This window comes from Pteropus alecto, unplaced genomic scaffold (genome assembly GCF_000325575.1).
Source record: "Pteropus alecto unplaced genomic scaffold, ASM32557v1 scaffold103, whole genome shotgun sequence".
Classification (NCBI taxonomy): Eukaryota; Metazoa; Chordata; class Mammalia; order Chiroptera; family Pteropodidae; genus Pteropus; species Pteropus alecto.
In genome coordinates this window covers 4955379-4971873 of record NW_006436288.1, presented here as the reverse complement: position 1 = coordinate 4971873, position 16495 = coordinate 4955379, and the positions used below count along the sequence as shown (strand labels likewise).

At 33.3% G+C, this 16495-nt stretch overlaps 1 protein-coding gene across 1 annotated transcript in view; it reads left to right on the top strand.

Moving 5' to 3' along the window:
• PLCZ1 (phospholipase C zeta 1) overlaps positions 1–11645 on the top strand; it is a 38439-nt gene extending 26794 nt beyond the window's left edge. The window contains exons 9-13 of the mRNA XM_006912743.1: positions 883–999; positions 2097–2269; positions 7128–7260; positions 10622–10771; positions 11560–11645. Coding sequence (XP_006912805.1) covers positions 883–999; positions 2097–2269; positions 7128–7260; positions 10622–10771; positions 11560–11645 — 659 coding nt within the window. The remainder of the gene's footprint in view (positions 1–882; positions 1000–2096; positions 2270–7127; positions 7261–10621; positions 10772–11559) is intronic.
• The last annotated feature ends 4850 nt before the right edge of the window (positions 11646–16495 follow it).

Here is a 16495-nt window from a genome sequence, read left to right as displayed (position 1 = left end):
TCTGCCAAGTGAAAAAATAAAAACCTTGGAGAAACATAAAATTTGTGGTATGTTTCAAAAATTTGAAGGGGTGTTCAGTGGTAAAGGGTGTAAATTAGTTTTGCATCTTAAATGATTTAAAGAGACTATATAACAATTTAAACTTATAAAGAATATATAAGTAAAAACAAACAATATATATAGAAACTCAAATTGTGTGTGTGTGTGTGTGTGTGTGTGTGTATGTGTAGACTACAAATGACCTTATTTTAGAAAAACATTTAAAATCATCAGAAATATTGGGAGGTAGCAAGTTCTTTTTCAATAGTTCTCATTCAGTGACTGAATGAATTTGTGGGGAAGATGTTGTGGTAGTTAGGGTTGGAAGCCGAATCATATAACTTTAAGGTCCCTTTCAACCCTGAGAATTTATTAAATATTCAACTGGATTAATTTGTACGACATCATATAGCTTTGTATGACTTACATGTGATTCTGTCCTAATGTGAAAACCAAAGAAAAGGCAAAATGTAGAAAGATAGATACTACTTTTGTTTTAAAAAATGGATGCGTTTTATTTTGGAATTTTATATATCCTTATGTCAAAGTGAAATTAACTTGTATGCAAAAAAAACAAAATATGTTATCTAATCATTTTTTTCTCAAGTGAATGATGAGTGTGCTTAAAATTGTGTAAGAAATTATTAATTTCTCAGTAACAGTGAATTACACTGTCAAACATAAAAGTACAGATTTATTTTGATTTCCATGAATTGCAAATATTTTTGCCAAGACAATACATATACATATTATCAAAACTATTATAGAATTATATAATATGTAAAGTAGTTAATTTAATTTATTTGAAACCTTTCACAATGTTTGAATAATTTTTTTTTTTAGCCAATGATTTTATTCTTCACACCAGAAAGTTCGTTACCAGAATATATCCCAAAGCAACAAGAGCAGACTCTTCTAATTTTAATCCTCAAGAATTTTGGAATGTAGGTTGTCAAATGGGTATGTTATATAGAATACTGAGATTTTTTTTTTTTTTTCACAAAAATAAGATAAAATGAATTACTTCTGTAAATTAATGAAAGATTCTTGAAAAGAGTTCCTTAGGAAGATTTTTTTTGGCCCTGGGTGTTTTGTGGTCAGGCAATAACAATAAGTCATTAGTTTCAAGAGTTGAAGTTATTTCTAAACGTGTTGGAGAGGGTAAATATAGGTAAGAGTTGGGGGCATGGAAGTAAATTCATGAACCGTTAGCATGGAAAGTGTAGGAAGGGAAAAAGGAACACAAAATGGATGCAAGAGGAGAGTGAAGATAAAGTCCTTTGCTTGAAAGATTTCCTAAGGGCCTCTTCAAATTAAGTGACTTCTACCTTTTATACTTTACACCAGCTTCTGCTTTTATAGCTGAAAAGTGAATGAGATTGCATAGCTTTGTTATTTGTCATTACCAGATCCTCCCTGTTCCAAATTGATCAGTTGGTATAGCACTAGAACTAACCAGTCAGAAAGTACCAGGTATTAATCCTGCTACTTGATTGTGGGAAGGCCTGGAGGTTTGCAGAGACGGGGAGAACAGGGTCAGGATAATGGTGGTGGGGTGTTGGCGTGTGGATGGTGATCCCGAACGCAGTGGCTATTTACTAGTTTATATGCAGGTATTTCCATATTTTAACAATATTGCTCTGCCTCTTTCTCAAGTTCTCCTCAAGTAATAACAGTATCTCTTTGGACCTGAAAGTTTATGATATAGTTGTTGTCTTCCCTTCCAGCATTTAATGTACTGATTTTCTTTATTCTCATATTTCTTGGATATTATCTGACATGTACATTGCTATTGTGTAGTCTATACTGTGTGCCATTTTGATTCCTTAACTCAAAGCTATAAAATAATTTATAGACTAAACTTTGAAACTCACCTTCGTATGTTGATATAGTCATGGCAGATGGAAATTTTTATAAATTATTAGTTATTTGGCTGATGAGGCTTGCTCCTAAACTGTTTGAATATATAAAATTCATGATTAGGTTTCAGTAAATCTATTAACTGTGTTAATACCCTCTATTTCCTGACAATGTTAAAATACTTTTTTTTCTCACAGTGGCTTTAAATTTCCAGACCCCTGGTCTGCCTATGGATCTTCAAAATGGGAAATTTTTGGATAATGGTAGTTCTGGATATATTTTGAAACCACAATTTCTAAGAGATTATGAAACAGAGTTTAATCCATATGAAATACCACAAACCAGTAATCCAGTTACACTTACGATAAGGGTAAGATTAATAACTATTTTTTCTTTTTTGGTTATTATATAAGCTAGATAGTATATATTGATATTTTGAATTCCATTGGTTTCCTTTAATGCCTTTTAAATTTCGGCTGATCATTTTGGTATTATAGGTGCGTGGCATTTTAGCATCCTTCCATATCCAAAAAATGTCTTTCTGTTGACTTTTTGAATGAATGATTACCAGCCTGTGAATAGAAATATTGAGGCTAAAACCTTCTCCTCTCCAAAGGTGATATTATCCCATTGTCTTTAGGCATTTATTATTGTGGTAGAGAAGTCTCAGTTTGGCCCACTAAATTACCTTGCGGATATGCTGTTTTTCCCTCCTTAACTTTAGGGAATTTTACTAGGAAATTCTTGGAGCGATATGATTTTCATTAGTCTCCAGAATTAGACTTTCGTAAGTTCAGGATTTTCTCCCCTTATGTCTCTGAATATTCCTTGATTACTTAGAAACCAATAGTATTCACATGCTTTCCTTGAGTATCTTCCCTTCATGTTTACTATTTTGTGTCAACTTTATCACTTTCTTGTTTCTTCTACATTTGATTTTCTCTGTATTTGATTTTATCCTTTACTGATTCTAATGTAGATGTGAATTTTCACCTGCATTATTAGCTTTTCCTTCAATTTTTATTTACCTCATATTGCTTCCTTTTTATTTCTACCCAGTACTCTTCCTTTGACTACTATCTTATTATTTCATCTCCCAACTTTTTTTTTTTATTACATCCTGTGTGATTTTGAGGACAAAAGTAGTTGTCTAAAATGTATTGTATCCCATAAATACTTTTCAAAAACTTTCTTATTCTTCTATAACCTGTGTCATTTTTGTTTCCTTTTTTTAAATGTCACTGAATCTTTTGACAATTCCTACCTTTTTCTCTCCACTTCATTATAAGCAATTCTATTTTATATGGTAACTGTTGTTTGCAAATAAATTAGGTGAGTTTGGTCTCTGGTCTCTCTCCCTACTTAACTAGTTGCTCCTAGAACCACATGAACCACCTCAGATTCTACTCTGGAATTTTGATACTTATATTGCTGTCCCTGGTCAGTTTTATTGCGTCTAGAGTATAGTTCTGCTGGCTCTGCTGGCTGATAACTCTCCTGCTCCCCTAACCTGGTTGTCAGGGGGCTAGAAACTCTAGAATCTCCAGAATGGACTTCTTTCACAACTCTCCCCATCTCAGCTCTTTACTGTCATAAAGTCACAGTGTATTGGAGGGACCATTTTCATTCACTTCAGGTCCTAGCCATTTTGTCCCAGAAGAGAATGGGAAGAAGTTTAAGCACCGTTTTCCAGAGATTAATGCGAGAAGAGGGTACAGCAAAGATGAATAGGATGAAAATGATTCTGGCTACCACAGGAAATAGTGCCAGTGAAATATGTAACTGACTTTTTCCTAGTTTTTAGGGATTTTGTGACTCTAAACTAGGAACATATAGTAGATAGGTAGAAATTGCCTACAGCACTGGATGCAGCCCAAAATTGATTAGTTGGCACTGTTTCTAGAATCTGACAAAGTGTTGTTGTACCTCAAGCTTATTTTACAATGTTGTCATAACCTTAGTATCCTTTTTGTAACTTTAGTACAAAATTTAAAAAATTAATCTTTTCTTTTTTTTGGTTATTATATAAGCTAAATAGTATACATTAATATTCTGAGTTTGAATTGAAATCCTTTAATACCTTTTAAATTTCTGTTAATCTTTTCAGATAATATAGGTGGGTGTTTTCGGCATCCTTCCATATCTGGAAAAAGTCTCTTTGCTGCCCTTCGCATGAGTGAAAAATGCAAAAAATTGCATTGTTCTGGTTATTTTAAGCAACTAGTCTAGTTCTAGTTGTTGTCCTAGTGAAAAGAAAGGATGAATCAGCCACCTTTTAAGATCCCTTCACACAAATCTCCTTGTGCTTCTGGGGCTCTTCTCTCCTTTTTTCCCCCTACCTCCTAAGCAATTCTTCCTCACTTTCTTTTGTGGGTTCCTCTTTCTCTACCTCCGCTAAAATATTTATGTTGCCTAAAACTTTTTCTTAATCCTTATCTAGAACTACATATTCTCCTTGTGTCCTTTTATACACATTCACGGTTTCAGCCACCAACAATGCTCGAATCTTTAATCTGGCCTCATTTGAGGAGTATAAAAGCATATGTTTAATAGTCTACTCAGAATCCCTACCTATTTAATCACTGTTCTGCCAAACTTAAAATATTAAAACTGGAACATCCCTTCCTAATCAAATATACTTCTATTTTATTTAAATCTCAAAGAATTGAGTCAAATTCATTGACTCAGCTCGAATTAGAAAACTGGGAGCCATTCTTCTCTTTAGTATCTTCTTCACATCCCATGTCCAATATATCTCTAAATTCTGTGGGTCCTACTTCTAGATATCTTTCTAACCTGTTCCTTGGTCTGATGTCATTTGCCGCTGTCTTTTTTTAGGAATTTGTCACCTGTCATCACATCTGTTCCTTTGGTTTCGTAAGGGGTTTTCAGGTAACCTGTCTCACTTCTCTTGATCCATCTTCCAGAGAGATTGACCAGAGAGATTTTGCTACAATGCTAACCCCATCATGCCTACTTAATATTTATTCATGTCTCCTGATTGCTTTCTTAGTCAGGCCATGGCATACTACTGTAGCCCCATCTCTCACCACTTCCAGTCTTCACCTTATTCTGTAACCATAAGGAAGCCATCTCTGTTTATGATGACACCTCCATGTATTACATATACTGTTTTCTTTGACTGGACTCTTCTTCCATCTTTCATCTGCCTGTTGGGCTCTGACTCATTTTTCAAGAATCTCTTCTTCTTGGAAGCTTTTCCCTATGCTTGGTTGTGCCTCATTTTGTAGTTTCCTTTTCTTTCTTTTTTTTTTCCCCACAACATGTTATGCATGCATATATTATGGCACTTACCACATTGTATTATAATAGTTTATTTACTTATAGTACTTGTCATTCTCCCCCATTTGTCTGAGGATCTTTTAAGGATGACTGTGTTTTGCTCAGTCCTTATTCACAGTGCTTGACTCAAAGTGTATGCTCAATACATGTTGGTTAATTAAATGGATGATTTCTTTTTCAGGTTGAGAATAATAAAAAGAACATACATTCTCTTTTATTGAGAAAGTAAAGATGGAAGATAGGTAGTCTGCACAGATGTTTCCAAATACCATCTGTTTGTAGTATGAGGGGTCTCATGTAGGGGCATAAGTGACATGGCATAAAACAGACAGGGTTAATGACTTTCCCAGGAAGCTGCTACAAAGCCATGTGTCTCTCCCTCTTGTTTCTATAATATGAGGGAGCTTAGTGATTACATTTTGACTTGCATAAATTGTAGAGGGCATGATTTGGCAACCAAAAGACCTAGTTTTATTACTTTTCCTATGCCTTTGATGATGCCATTCAACATTTTTGGTTTATTCTTGGTCACCTGCAGACTGAGAGTTTAGAATTAAGTCAGTTATTTTCAAGCTTATAAAAACTGTAAAACCATTTTTTTAAGTTCCAAATTTCATGCATAAGGCCAACAAATGAAAAGAGTTGCTCTGATAGGCCATTGAGGATTTTCTGTGACGTCTGTCCTCTGCAGTTGTCCCTTGAAGGCTTTGTGAGTGTACAAATTATTTGAACAATAATCTCTAAATTCTTTTTCAGTTCTCATTCAGTTATTATTATTCATTAGACTTTTTTTTGTTTTTGTTTTTGTTTTTGTTTTATTGGCATGAGGTGCACTAAGGGAGAACTTTCTCCATGTTGGTAGAGCTGATATTCAGCTGGTGGGCTCTGGTATCGGTGTACTAGTTGTTTATGACCAATGTTCTTTCTAATTACTTTAATGTCTAATTCTGCCAATTGACTGATGCCCATTTCATACTGGTTGTTAAATATTTGCACAGTACTCTGGTCTAGCTAATGCCATAATGTGTAGATGTAGAAAAGGAAAAATTACATATTGACATTTTTTTTTCTTCTCTTCCTTCTTTTTCTTTTCAAACTTAATTTTTATTTGTTCCTCTTTATTATAATCTTCAGAAGTTGAAATCATACCTCAATGTTTACATTAGTATATTTTGTAAATGAGTATACTTCAAATACTGATTTTTGTTCAAATTTTGTTCCTTAAAGTAAAACAAATCTTTGCTTCAACAATTAGCTTGACTAATAAAAGGCTAAGTAAAACTATTGTTAATTACTTTTCTAATCATTTTTTTCTGATACCCAGTCCCTAATATGCATATGAAATAAATAATTTTGTAATTCTCAGGTTACTTATGATAATATGGACAACAGTGGATAATGTAAAATTTTTTGATATATTATTTAAATATATAAATTATACTATCATAAAATGCTACCTAGGAAATTATGTGTTGCTTTTTCTTACATTTCAGAAGTAGTATTCACATTGTTTACAATTTTTTGCTATATATATACAATATGAATTTGAAAATAGTTCGTTACCAGAGTAACTCAGTAGAAGGTGATCATAACAATGCTTGTAAGTAATGCTTTTTAACAAACATAACAAATACTTTAAAAATAAAAACACATGTTGTACCATAAACTTTGGACAATGTGGTTTCTACTATAATTGCATATTGGTAAAATGGAATAATTTAGACATGTTTCTGATATTCATCTATTAATACTTGAGGATAAAATAGTTAAATTTAAAATTTTGCATTATTTTCCACTTTTGGTTCTTTTAGAGAAACTTATTTAGAGTCTCTGGTTTTTTTTTGTATACATATTTTATTTTGAAATTAAGTGGTAATGCAGTTTGATATTTTGTTAAGTTCTTATATTCAAATATATTTGCACAGCTCATCAGCGGTGTCCAGTTGCCTCCCAGTAGTCATTCATCATCTAACAAAGCTGACACATTAGTGATTATAGAAATTTTTGGTGTTCCATATGATCAAATGAAACAGCAGACCCGTGTAATTAAAAGAAATGGTGAGCTTCTAATATATTTTATTGAACTTCTGTTAGACTTTTTGTTGGAAAGTTTAAAAATTATATGTTGATAGAGTTTTAATATATATTTGTTATTCATAAGATAAAGGATTTGCATTATGTTCAAGATGCAGCAAAAATAACTTGATAATGATTTAATGCATTATTTAGATACATTTTCAGATTACAGATACAAAAATTTATCTGACCTGAACAATTACTACTTTTTTTTCACTTTTCCCTACTTTTTATGTTTTCAACAATATCATTGAATTAAGAGAGGCATTTTGATGGCTGCAAAACTTCTTAGCTTCTAGTCTCTGTGTAAAATAAAGAACTTATGATTATTCTGATACAGCATGTTACACATTCTTCACTGCTCAAGTTATTTTAGATAAATGTCTGTGGCTTCTGACTCAGGCTAAAGATACCATAGAAACCTACTCATACAGTGTTTGGATTCATAATTCATTCATTGTTGCCAGAGGGAAATGTGGGAAAGGAAGAAACGACTCTGGTAAGATTTCAGTATTCTAGTATCCCATCATATTTTATGTAATACAGTACTGAAGTTGTCATTTCTTCTCTTAGATTGAAATCATTAAGGAAATTCAAAAAGTGTAGATTCCTGGGATTAACCCTTAGTCAAGGTCACCTTGGGGGAGATCTTGGAACTGATTTTTGAGTCTAGAATCTTCTTTGAGTGGATATTCCCAAAAGTATAGTGGACTCCATTTCAGAGTCTAGAAATATGCACTAGGCTAAATGGCATTGACAGAGAAGTAGGTGATATTTTATTAGTCTTTTTTTCCTTGGGTGATAATCCTCTATAATATTCACCAGCTCTCCCCGCTCCCCACCCCAGCAGTACTCCTCTAGCATGACCCCTAGTGCAAAAGGCATGGAAAAAAGATTTGGGAAGTTTTGCTTCCTCATCCTGTGTTATCAGTGGGAAAGGATATTGGTGATGACTTACTGCCTAATTGGCACCCCTTAGAGCTGAAGGCACATTATTCTGGCAGTGTCTGCTAATGATGACAGCTAATATCAGGAAGCTTTTAGTAACCTATCTCTGTTCTCTCTTGTCATCTTACTTGAATCTTCATGGCAAATCACACAGAACATTTATCTTTTCAATACCTTCCTTATAATACTATGATATTCCATTTTTTGTTTTTGTTTTTTGTTTTTGTTTTTTTTTGGGGAATATCCCTGCAGAAATTCAATTATTTCCATCCAACATCACTGAGCCCATTATTGAAAGCCTGGTGCTAAGTATCAAGAAGCTTAAAATCTGTGTATTAAATTATTATGTATTATTATGTATGTCTAACTAACTATTATGGATAGTTTATAGTTCAGTATGGGAGATGAGATTCAAGTAAAACTATTATGATAAAGAGTTATTAGTGCTTATTAAGGAAAATACAAAGAATTGTAGTGAAGGGCAAATTTGGAGATAGTTCTAGGAGAATGAGTATAATTTTTTATAGAGATTGGAGATAAGAGCATTTAAGGCAAAAGGAATAATATGAGTGCTAAAACATGGAGAAGACAAAATTTAAACATGTTAGAGAAAAGTAAATAAGTTTAAGGTGAGTGGAATACAGAATACTTAAGAAAGATTAGTGTGAAATGAAATAAAAGTTATATTGGGGATAGTCATGGAAAATCGTGAAAGCTGTGATAAGATGTTAGGAACTTTCTCTTCTGTAGAAAATGAATAAAATTAAAAAATTTAAACAGGGATATAACACTAACAGAGTTGAGCTTTAGGGAGATTGTTTCTGCAGATTAGATAAGAAGAAGTATATGAGAGGGAAATGAGAAATACAAAATAGAGTCAGGATATGATTTCACAGAAGATGTAGAAATCAGGTCATAAAGGACTGTGGCATCAGAAAATGAATGGAGGATGTATGTTAGGAAGACTAGCAAAAGTTTAGATAGCTGGACAAGAGGGATTCTAAGAGGGCTTAGCTACCAGGTTAACAGTAGTGTAATAAAAGACATGAGAGTCTGGGAGAAAAAAAGATCACATTAGGATAAGTTGTGAAAGTAATTATTTTTGGTTATGCTAGGGAAAACTGTATTCATAATGATCAAATTTGCTATTCAGTTTTACTGTTTTTTGACAACTAAAAGGACTTTCTCATATAACATATATGATTTTGCGTGTTTGTGTGTGCATGCAAGAGAGAGAGATCAGTATAAGAATTTTTTGCAGATATTTTGCAGTGTCTATAAAGAATCAACTCTTAAAACTGCTTCTGTACTTCATGAAATTATTTCTCTTCTTAGGGCAAGGTAATACCATCATTATTTCATCCTGAATCAATTAGTTTAATATTTTTGTAGACATGGACTGCATCCTGGAGTTCTGGCCAGTAAATATACACTTGTGAACACAGATGCACCATAGAAAACATAGATAAAGTGTAATTAGCCACAAATTCTTCAGTGCTTCTGGAAATGTAACTCAAAACACAAAAGCTGGGAAAAAAAAAATATTGACATAGCAGGCATAGCATTTCCTGTGTTTGTGAAAACCAATATATATTATTTATCTCAGGACTTCTGAGTTTTTATTAAGTACATTATATTTGATCTGGATGTGAGTTTCCTGATTCCATTAAATTATGCTTAAATATTGGATGATTTGGGTTACATTGTGACACAATTTGGATTTCTCGTTTGTTAAGAGATTTTTATTTGGGATGATCTATTTTGCTGGAGTCCTAAATTACTCATCACCTTTGGATTTTAAAAACGAGCACTTAGTCACAAAGGTCAAGAGCTGGCTTTAGAGCACTCATTATCTAGCTTTCAATCCAACAACTGAAGCTATATTATGAGCTCTACTCATAATAGGACCTGCTATAAAAAAATGATGTTACTTCTTCATGTCCCAACTTCTTTGTTAATGGAATTGCATAATGATTAAACATTTCTGCTCTGAAATTAGACTCTATTTATTTGAATTTCTGCCCACCATTAATGACTAGGTAAAGGCAATATACTTTATCTTAGGAAGTTATGTAGCATCTTTTTGGTTCAGTTATTTCATATGTAAAATGTGGAGAGTAATAACCCTGATATGGTTGTCGTGAGGATTAAATGAGATTATCTACTTCAAGTTCTTAGAATACCGCCCAGCAATAGTGAACACACCCAATAAATATTGTTATTGTGAATATTATTTTCTTAATGGGTGCATTAAAAACTCAAGCTATTATTATTAAAAACAAGCTATTATTATTGAAGTGTTGAAAAGAAAAATTTTGGAGAGCAGGTATTATGCATATTTCCCTAGAAATAGTGTCTATGATTCTTTGATACTATCTATTCCTTTATGTTTCAGCTTTTAGTCCAAGATGGAATGAAACATTCACATTTGTTATTCAGGTGCCAGAATTGGCATTGATACGTTTTGTTGTGGAAAATCAAAATTTTTTAACAGGAAATGAATTTCTTGGGCAATATACTTTACCAGTTCTATGCATGAGCAAAGGTAATATTCCTAAAAGTAAGATGATTATGCTGACATTTAAATGTAACTTGAGTTTACCAAAGACAAACTTTGATAGAACAAATAGTTCTCTCTATCCATGACAGCCACGTAAAGGGAATTTTATGTATTGACACATGTTTTTTTCTCAGTGGAATTACAGAAATGTGTTCTCATATGGAATGTGAGATTGGGGTGCAGAATCTCTAAGAAGACTAATCCAACAAACTTGGCATGTATGAGCATTTCTTTACTGGCTCATAGTTTTTTTGTTTCAATTAAGAATAGTCACAACTACCATAAAGAAATGAAGGACGGGAATCGAAGAGAAGGGAGAGGCAGTGACTCCTTTTTTCCACCTGAGGAGAAGAGACTGCGAGCCGAAGACTATTCTTTCTTGACTCTTTTCAGGGCTGCCTTTATGTTGCAGTCACCTTGCGGGGTGATTTACACTGTACTCCCAATTACCTTGTCTCAAAATGTTTACTTTTCTGACACCATCTGAGAGGTACCTAGGAAACAGAGTCCGAAGCAGAAGGGTGGTGGCTAATTTTGGAGATGCTGCACTTTGAGGGAGGAGAAGCATGAGCTGTGTGCTCAGTTAAGAAGAAGTCAGAATAGAAACTTAAATATTTTATTTTTTTTGTGGAAAACTAATATATAAGATGAATATAACTACGTAGTTTTTAGCTTGTGCTCATTAAAGATATTTTTTTTCTCAGTAGCACTATCAGGGCCATTGGTGATTAATTGATTATTATTGTTCTAATGAGATCTGATTTCTTTTGCAGGTTACCGCCATGTTCCTCTGTTTTCCAAATTTGGTCAGAGTCTTGAGCCTGCTTCACTGTTTACTTATATTTGGTATGTCAGATAGCAACTAATAGTACCTGACATTATCAGCTGTACATCACAATAAAACAGCCAAAATAAATGTTCAGATATGTTTTCCTTTTTTAAACATAGAGTAAAATAATTATTTACAAAGACAGAAATATTGAGAGAATTCGGTTGTAAATATGCAAAACAGAGCATTGGTAAAAAGAAAACAAATTCCAGGGGATTCCTGACCCAGTGTGGTATTCTCTTAAGTTTCTCCTGCCCCTCTACTGCTGAGGCTGCTCTTTCGACTGGCTTGTATCTTTTTTTTTTTTCATTTTAAAAATTCTTTTATATTAGTTTTGGGTACATAGTACAATGGTTAGACATTTATATAATTTATGAAGTGATCCCTCTGATTACTCTAGCACGTATCTGGCTCTACACACAGCCATTACAATAATATTGATTATATTCCTTGTGCCAGACTTTACATCCCTGTGACTGTTTTGTAACTACTAATTTGCACTTCTTCATCTCTCCACCATTTTTACCCCTAACCTCTCTCCTTTCTGGCAATCACCACTTTGTTCTCTGTATCTGTGAGTTTGTTTATGTTTAGTTTTTTCATTTCTTTCATTCCTTAGATTTTGCATATAAGTGAAATCATATGGTATTTATCTTTCTCTGACATTTCACTCAGCATAATATCCTCTAGGTCCTTCCATGTTGTTGCAAATTGTAAGATTTCATTTTTTATGGTTGAGTAATATTCCATTGTATATATGAACCATAAATTCTTTATCTAGTTGTCTACTGATGGACATAAGATATGGTTCCATATCTTAGCTATTGTGAATAGTGCCACCGTGAACATAGGAATGCATAGATCTTTATGAATTAGTGTTTTGGTTTTCTTTGGATAAATACATAGAAGTGCAATTGCTAAGTCAAATGGTAGATCCATTTTAAATTTTTCGAGGATTTTCCAAACTTTTCCATAGTGGCTGTACCAATTTGCAATCCTACCAACAGTGTACGAGCATTCCCTTTTCTCCAGATCCTCACCGATATTTGTTGTTTTTTGAATTATTAATGATAGCCATTATGACAGGTGTAAAGTGATACCTCATTGTGGTTTTAATTTATATTTCTCTGATGGTTAATGACCTTGAGCATCTTTTCATATGTTTACTGGCCATCTGTATTTCCTAATTGGAGAAATGCCTGTTGAGGCCTTCTGCCCATTTTTAAATCGGATCGTTTGTTATTTGTTGTTGTGTGAGTTCTTTATATATTTTGAATATTAGCCCCTTATCAGATGTATCACAAGCAAATATCTTTTCCCATTCGGTAGGTTGTATTTTTGTTTTTTTGGATGATTTCCTTTGCTATGCAAAAACTTTTTGGTTTTATGTAGTCCTATTTGTTTATTTTTTCCTTTGTTTCCCTTGCCCGAGGAGATATATCATAAAAAAAATTACTAATAGCAATATCAGAGAGTTTATTGCCTATGTTTTCTTCTAGAAGTTTTATGGCTTGGGGTCTCACATTTAAGTCTTTAATTCATTTTGAGTTTATTCTTGTATATGGTGTAAGAAGGTAGTTCAGTTTCATTTTGTTTTCATATATCTGTTCAATTTTCCTAAAACCATTTGTTGAAGAGATTGTCTTCACCCCCATTGTATATTCTTCCTCCTTTGTCATAGATTAAATGACCATATAAGCATGGATTTATTTCTGGGCTCTCTATTCTATTCCATTGATCCATGCATCTGTTTTTATGCCAGTACCATGCTGTTTTGATTCCCATAGCCTTATAGTATAGTTTGATATCAGGTATTGTGATACCTCCAAATTTGTTCTTTCTTAAGATTACTGTTTCTGTTGGAATCTTTTATGATTTTATGTAAATTTTTGGATTATTTTTTCTAGTTCTCTGAAAAATGCCATTGATATTTTGATAGAAATTGCATCGATTCTATAGATTACTTTGGGTAGTATGGTCATTTTAACAATGTTGATTCTTCCCACCCATGAGTACAGTATACGATTCCATTTATTTTTATCTTCTTTAATTTCTTTTTTCAATGATTTATAATTTTCCAAAAGCATCTTTGCTTCCTTAGGTAATTTGATTCCTAGGTATTTTATTGTTTTTGATGCAGTTGTAAATGGGATTGTTTTCTTAATTTCTCTTTCTGAAAGTTCATCACTGGTGTATAAAAATGTCACTGACTTCTGAATATTAATTTTGCATCCTGCTACTTTATTGAATTCATTGAACAGTTGTAACAGTTTTCTGGTGGAATCCTTAGTGTTCTCTATATATAGTATCATGTCATCTGCAAATGATGACAGTTTTACATCTTCCTTTCCAATTTGGATGCCTTTTATTTCTCTTTGTTGTCCGATTGCTATAATTAGGACTTCTGGTACTATGTTGAATAGAAGTGGTGAAAGTGGGCATCCTTGTCTTGTTCCTGATCTTAAGGAAAATGCTTTTAGCTTATCCCAATTGAATGTGATGTTAGCTGTAGGTTTGTCATATATGGCATTTATTATGTTGAGATATATTCCCTCTATTCCTACTTTGCTGAGAGTTTTTATCATAAATGGGTGCTGGATTTTGTCGAATGCTTTTTCCGCATCTATTGATACGATCATATGATTTTTATCTTTCAATTTATTAATGTGGTGTGTCACATTAATTGATTCACGAATACTGAACCATCCCAGGAATAAATCCAACTTGATCATGGTGTATGACTCTGAGTGTATTGCTGAATTCGGTTTGCTAATATTTTGTTGAAGATTTTTGCATTAATGTTCATCAGGGATATTGGCCTATACATAGTTTTCCTTTCTTGTAATGTCTTTGTTTTTGGAATCAGTGTAATGGTGGGCTTGTAAAAGGATTTAGGGAGCCTTCTCTCCTCTTGAATTTTTTGAAATAGTTTGAGAAGATAGATGTTAATTCTTTGAATGTTTGGTAAAATTCACCTATGAAGCCATCTGGTCCAGGACACTTGTTTTTGGAAGTTTTTTGATTACTGATTTGGTTTTGGTAATAATTGGTCAGTTCAGATTTTGTTTCTTCTTGACTCAGCCTTGGGAGAGTGTATGTTTCTAGGGATGTGTCCATTTCTTCCAGATTGTCCAATTTGTCGGCATATAATTGCTCATAGTATTTTCATATGATCGTATGTATTTCTGTGGAGTCTGTAGTTACTTCTCTTTTATTACCGATTTTATTTATTTGGGTCCTCTCTCTTTTTTTCTTGATGAGTCTGGTTAAGGTTTATCAATTTTGTTTATCTTTTCAAAGAACCAGCTCTTAGTTTCATTGATCTTTATATTGTTTTTCTAGACTCTATTTTATCTATTTATTTGTTTAAATTTAATTATTTAATTGAATAAATGATTAAAAAATTTTTCCCACATCTACCTCCCCCACTCCCCCTGCTTTCCCCTACTCTCTGGTAACCACTAGTTCATTGTCCATGTCCATGAGTCTCTGTTTGTTAGTCCTGTTCATTTGTTGCTTTTAGGTTTATATCCCATATATAAGTGATAGCATGTGATTTTTAACTTTTTCTGTCTGGCTTATTTTGCTTGGTATGATTATTTCAAGGTCCATCCATGTTGTTGCAAGCGGTAGTATTTCATCTCTTCTTATGGCTGAGTAATATTCCATTGTGTATATGTAACACAGCTTCTTTATCTAATCATCTATTGTAGGACACTTTGGTTGCTTCCATGTCCTGGCCACTGTGAATAATGCTGCTATGAACATGGGTGTGCAAATATCTTTTCAGATAATGAGTTTTCAAGTCTTTGGGGTAAATACCCAGTAGAGGGATTGCTGGATCATATAGTAGATCAATTGTTAGGTTTTTGAGGAACCTCCATACTGTTTTCCATAGTGGCTGTACCAATTTGCAGTCTTACCAGCAGTGCATGAGGGTTCCTCTTTCTCCACATCCTCTCCAGCATTTGTTATTGTCCTATTGATTATAGCTGTTTTAACAGGTGTGAGATGATATCTCATTGTGGTTTTGATTTGCATTTCCCTAATAGCTAGCAATGTTGAGCATCTTTTCATATATTTGTTGACAATTTGTATGTCCTCTAGGGAGAAGTGTCTGTTCGGGTCCTCTGCCCAATTTTTGTCTGGATCATTTGTTTTTTTGTTGTTATTGAGTCATATAAGTTCTTTGTATATTTTGGATATTAGGCCCTTATCGGAGGCATTGCTTGCAAATATATTTTCCCACTCGAATGGTTCTCTCTTTACCATTTCTCTTTCTGAGTAGAAGCTTTTTAGTTTGATATAGTCTCATTCATTTATTTTAGTTTTTACTTACCTTGCTTTTGAGATCAAATTCATAAAATCCTCTTTAAGTCTAAGGTCCTTGAATTTAGTCCCTATGTTTTCTTCTATGCATTTAATTGTTTCAGGTCTTCTATTCAGGTCCTTAATCCATTATGAGTTAATTTTGGTGTGTGGTGAAGGACAACAGTCTAGTTTCATTCTTTTGCAGGTGGTTTTCCAGTTTTCCCAGCACCATTTATTGAAGAGGCTCTCCTTTCTCTACTGTATGCTTTTGGCTTTTTTGTCAAAAATTATTTGCCCAAATAAATATGGGTTTATTTCTGGACTCTTGATTCTGTTCCACCGGTCCGTGTGTCTGTTTTGCTGCTAATACCACGCCATTTTAATTACTATCGCTTTGTAATATAATTTGAAGTCGAGTAAAGTAATGCCTCCAGCCTCAGTCATTTTTCTCAGGATAGCTTTGCCAATTCGGGGTCTTTTGTACATCCATACAAATCTGATGATTTTTTGTTCCATTTCTTTAAAAATGCTGATGGGATTTTGACGGAGATTGAATTAAATCTGCATAA